Source organism: Puccinia triticina, chromosome 6A (genome assembly GCF_026914185.1).
Source record: "Puccinia triticina chromosome 6A, complete sequence".
NCBI lineage: Eukaryota > Fungi > Basidiomycota > Pucciniomycetes > Pucciniales > Pucciniaceae > Puccinia > Puccinia triticina.
The window spans coordinates 5488417-5492275 of NC_070563.1; the positions used below are offsets into that span (position 1 = coordinate 5488417).

The window sequence follows — 3859 nt, forward strand, 5'->3', positions numbered from 1 at the left end:
GGAAATTGCTCGGCAATAAAGTATCTCTATTGTTCAAAATTTCCTGAATCTTGTGCGAACAAGGGATTCCAATCCCAATCAAGAATGTTTTTGAACATGTTTTGGTTGGATCGAGTTGAGCTATCTTTGTGTATTGTGGCAGGCATTCTTTAATCGCAAATGTCGAGATCTTTCCCAGGAGCGGTACAAAGCACTTTGGAACTTTCAAGAGGGTCTTGATAGTATCTCGACCAATGGACTCGTGAACATGGTTAATTTGGGAGTCTACGGCGTTGGCTAACGCCTTAAAAACTGCCAGCAAGTCGCCACGTGAGTTCTGCACAAAGGTCTTCAGATACGCATGGCCGGACTCCACTCTTGAAGTGTTCAGATTTTGGAGGTGAGGGTGCTGGCACGCCCATGCCACCACAAACAATTCTTTCTCCGGAAAGATCCAAGTGTCAAGGTACTTGAGAACAGCCGGGCGAGTCGAAAGAAACTGCTTCAAAATTGTTAACCACTCCTCATAAATCGCAGGTGTCTTTGAATAGGTTGTTTGATTCCAAAGCGCCAGAAATTTATCCCAGGGACTTTCTTTTGACTTCGCTTTCTTTTTGGATTTGGATTCGGTAGATTGGGTATCAGGTTGATCAGATTTAGTAGAAGGGAAATACTTCTTGCAGTTTGTGGTGATGTTTTTGTTGAGGTGCCATGTGCACAGGTTTGCTTGAGATTCGGGGGAATACCTGTTGCAACGCCTGTCGTAACGCTTCGTCTCGATTGGTTATGAAAACCTTTGGCGTTCGTTGAGGGCGCCAGATATGTTTCTTGAGATTTTGCACAGCCCAAAGGGTGTTTGGAGCGTCCTCGGACGTCATGAAGCAGAACCCAATCGAGAAAGTTCTGTTGGAAGCCGCCTGACCAATTATATGGAGCAATGGAAGGTCATGTCGATTAGTTTTGTAGGTTGAGTCTAGCAGCGCTACATGATGGTTGATCCTAGCGAGATGAATTGACCCCGGATGAGCAAAGAACAAGTTCATGATGGTGCCATTCGAGTTGACATCAACGTCCCAGGACCAGTTTGATTCCTTCAACACACTCAAGAGGGCCTGTGCTGGGGACCTTCCATCCAAGTCTTCGCGACGTATCTTCTGAAGTGCGTTGCTTACAGTCTTGTTGGTGGCGAATGTTTTGTTTTCCAAGGTTCTTAGTTGCAGAAGAATCTTTGCAGGCTTCAGGTTCGATTGGGAAAGCCTTTGAATCTCCTTGACTTGTTCAGGGAGCAGTTGTCAATGAGCAGCGTGCGCAGATGGGGGAGAAGCTTCATGGTTGTGTGTGGCGTTCTGGATCTCTAAGGTCCAATGCTTTGTCTGGAGCTTTCTGTTGGTGGGCACCGACCCTTTCACTTTAAATGGGCAGTCAATCTTCATCGAGGCCGTATTTCGTCCCGACTGATTCAAGAGAGTACCTCGGAACTGTCCCAATCGATCGCATTTGATATAGACATTCTTTCCCCGATGCGAGTTGGCCTTAAAAACCGCGTATCCATGCTCTTTGGCCCACATTTGACAGAACAATACCACATCGTCCATGGATTCAAATTTTCCTGATGGGGGAGGATCCATGGGTACTAGAAAATTGTTGAGGAGAAACACAAAAGTCAGGAATAGTCAGATGGATTGATATAAGGAGAAAAAAAGAGTTACATGCAAATTACTGACCTCCTGTGCAAAAGTTGTAAGTCTTGAGATTGATGATTGCATTTGGTTCGGCGTAATTTTTGATTTCGGGCTTATCAGGAGCTGGTACTACTTTGGCTAGATCTGACGTGACCGAAGCGTACTCTGCTTTGTCTTTGGTATTCATCACTGAGTTAGAGGTTGGAGAGGCGCCAACAGCCGGCGAAGGAGCCGTAGACGGGACTGATGATGCTGCAAGCAAGGAAGTTAATGGTGCTGTAGATGCAGGGGGAGGTGCCGACGACTCTGGAGCAAAGGAAGCTGGAGGAGCTGCCGGGGAAGGTGCCAACAACGCCGCCAACGCCAACAAAGTTGGAGGAGCTGCTGGGGATGGTGCCGAAGAAGCCAAAGGAGCCGCCGCCAAAGAAGTCGGAGGCAAAGATGCTGGGGGAGGTGCCGATGATGCCGCCAATGACCCCAAGTTTGGAAGCAAACCCAGCAGCTGTTGCATCTGTGCCCATATCTCCGGAGAAACCGTCACGGCATTAGTCGGTGGGGTTGGAGCGTTGGTTGGAGGATTGGTGCCGGTGATGTTGGCTGGTGGGGTGGTTTTGTGTGCCATGGGGTAGTTGGTGGAATGGCGAGGAGAGGAGAGATCAGGGACTTGGCCGCTGGGCTGATGGACACCCAACTTGGGTGTACTTGGGTGTGGATGCTCCAGAGCTACATGTATGGCGTGTCAAGGGGTGTACTCCTGTTAATTCATGCCAAGGTGCTATCAGGGTGGGCGTGCGGTGCGTGCATGCCAGTCCCAGTGGAGTACAGTGGATATGTACGCCGCTTCTGGAGCTACTTTTGGAGTGAGGGAGCTGTTACGCCATCTTTCATGGCGTAACTAGGCCTGCACGCCTAAAACGTTGGCGTACCAAGGCTTTGGACGCCTTTTTGGCGTGCACGTAGTCAAAACTTGGCGTTCATTTAGATTGACCCTTTTTTTTTTGGCTCAGCATGCTCAGTTTGTTCCCCTGAGTGAAATTTTGGTTTTATTTTTTTCATGTTGACTTTTATTTTTTTTTGGGGCAAAATAATAAATGTTTTTAGTGCTGGCTCCTCCAGATTCCTCCGTCCCAATGGAAATTACGCCGGAGGACCAAGAGATCCTGAATCTAGTCAATCTACTCAACAAGCAGTTTGACATGCACGTCCGCGCTTGGGAGGTGCAGAACACACGAGCTCTGAGGCGCCTGCTCTCTCAGGCCGCTACGACCCAAGAGATGATGGAGGACATAGTTGGGAGAGAAGAAGCTATCCGTCTCAGCCAACATTGGATCCCCAGAGAGGACCTCAACGCCTTGGAGAGGAAGCTATACCATCAGAACCTAAATGCAGAGCGCAGAGCACCACCTATAACAACTGCGCAGACCAGCACGAACCTAGCTCTATCCCCACACCCAGGCCACCAACCTCTGGTAGCTACGCCAACGCCGGAGCCTCAAACTTCGCAACACCAAGCGCCAGAGACCGGTTAACAGGGTCCTATCCCCCCTTACGCGCCCCAAGCGCCAATGCGGTCCCCCTACGACCATCAGGCTCATCAAATGCCGCCTCCGCCCCCTCTGCAACAACAGAAAATGGCGAGACTCCCACCAGCTTCTACACAGCTAGATGGGACCCAAGCGCCGCACCATCATCCCTACCAGCGCCCCAACGCGCATTAAAATCAACCTCAACCCCACTATCAACAGTGGGGAGGTCAGCGCGGGAATTACCAGCATCAGTCCCATTTTCACGGCTCGAGAGGATCCGGGAGGAACTGGAACCCGCCCATGGCAAACACCCACAGGACTATCAACGTCGGGGAGTTCTTGATGAGGTTGACCAGATCCAATGGGAGAGGCCGCGGCAGAGGGAGAGGGAGAAGCAGAGGCTTTCACCAATAAGTTCAGCCTCTCCAATGGGTCTAAGTTTAGATCTTGATAATCTTTCTAGCCAATCCAGCAGAGAAATTTTTCTTAGTCATCTTAATAATGATTTTTCTAACAATGGTCCCATTTTCTTAGAAGAAAAATTACATTCATTGTTCTCTAAGTTTCTTTCTGAACTTTCTGGTACTGTAGAGACAATCCCTGGAACTCTTTTAGAATCTTGTGTCCAAAACTTCAAAGAAGTCCTCAATGTTTCCATCATTGATATCTTTA

The 3859-nt window shown here is 49.0% G+C and overlaps 1 protein-coding gene across 1 annotated transcript; it reads right to left on the reverse strand.

Moving 5' to 3' along the window:
• Positions 1-1695: 1695 nt before the first annotated feature.
• PtA15_6A622 (uncharacterized protein) lies at positions 1696-2283 on the reverse strand (the record flags this gene model as incomplete). Its single annotated transcript, XM_053170347.1, has 1 exon — positions 1696-2283. One exon carries the CDS (start codon positions 2281-2283, stop codon positions 1696-1698), a length of 588 nt encoding a protein of 195 aa, XP_053021547.1.
• Between the last annotated feature and the right edge of the window lie 1576 nt (positions 2284-3859).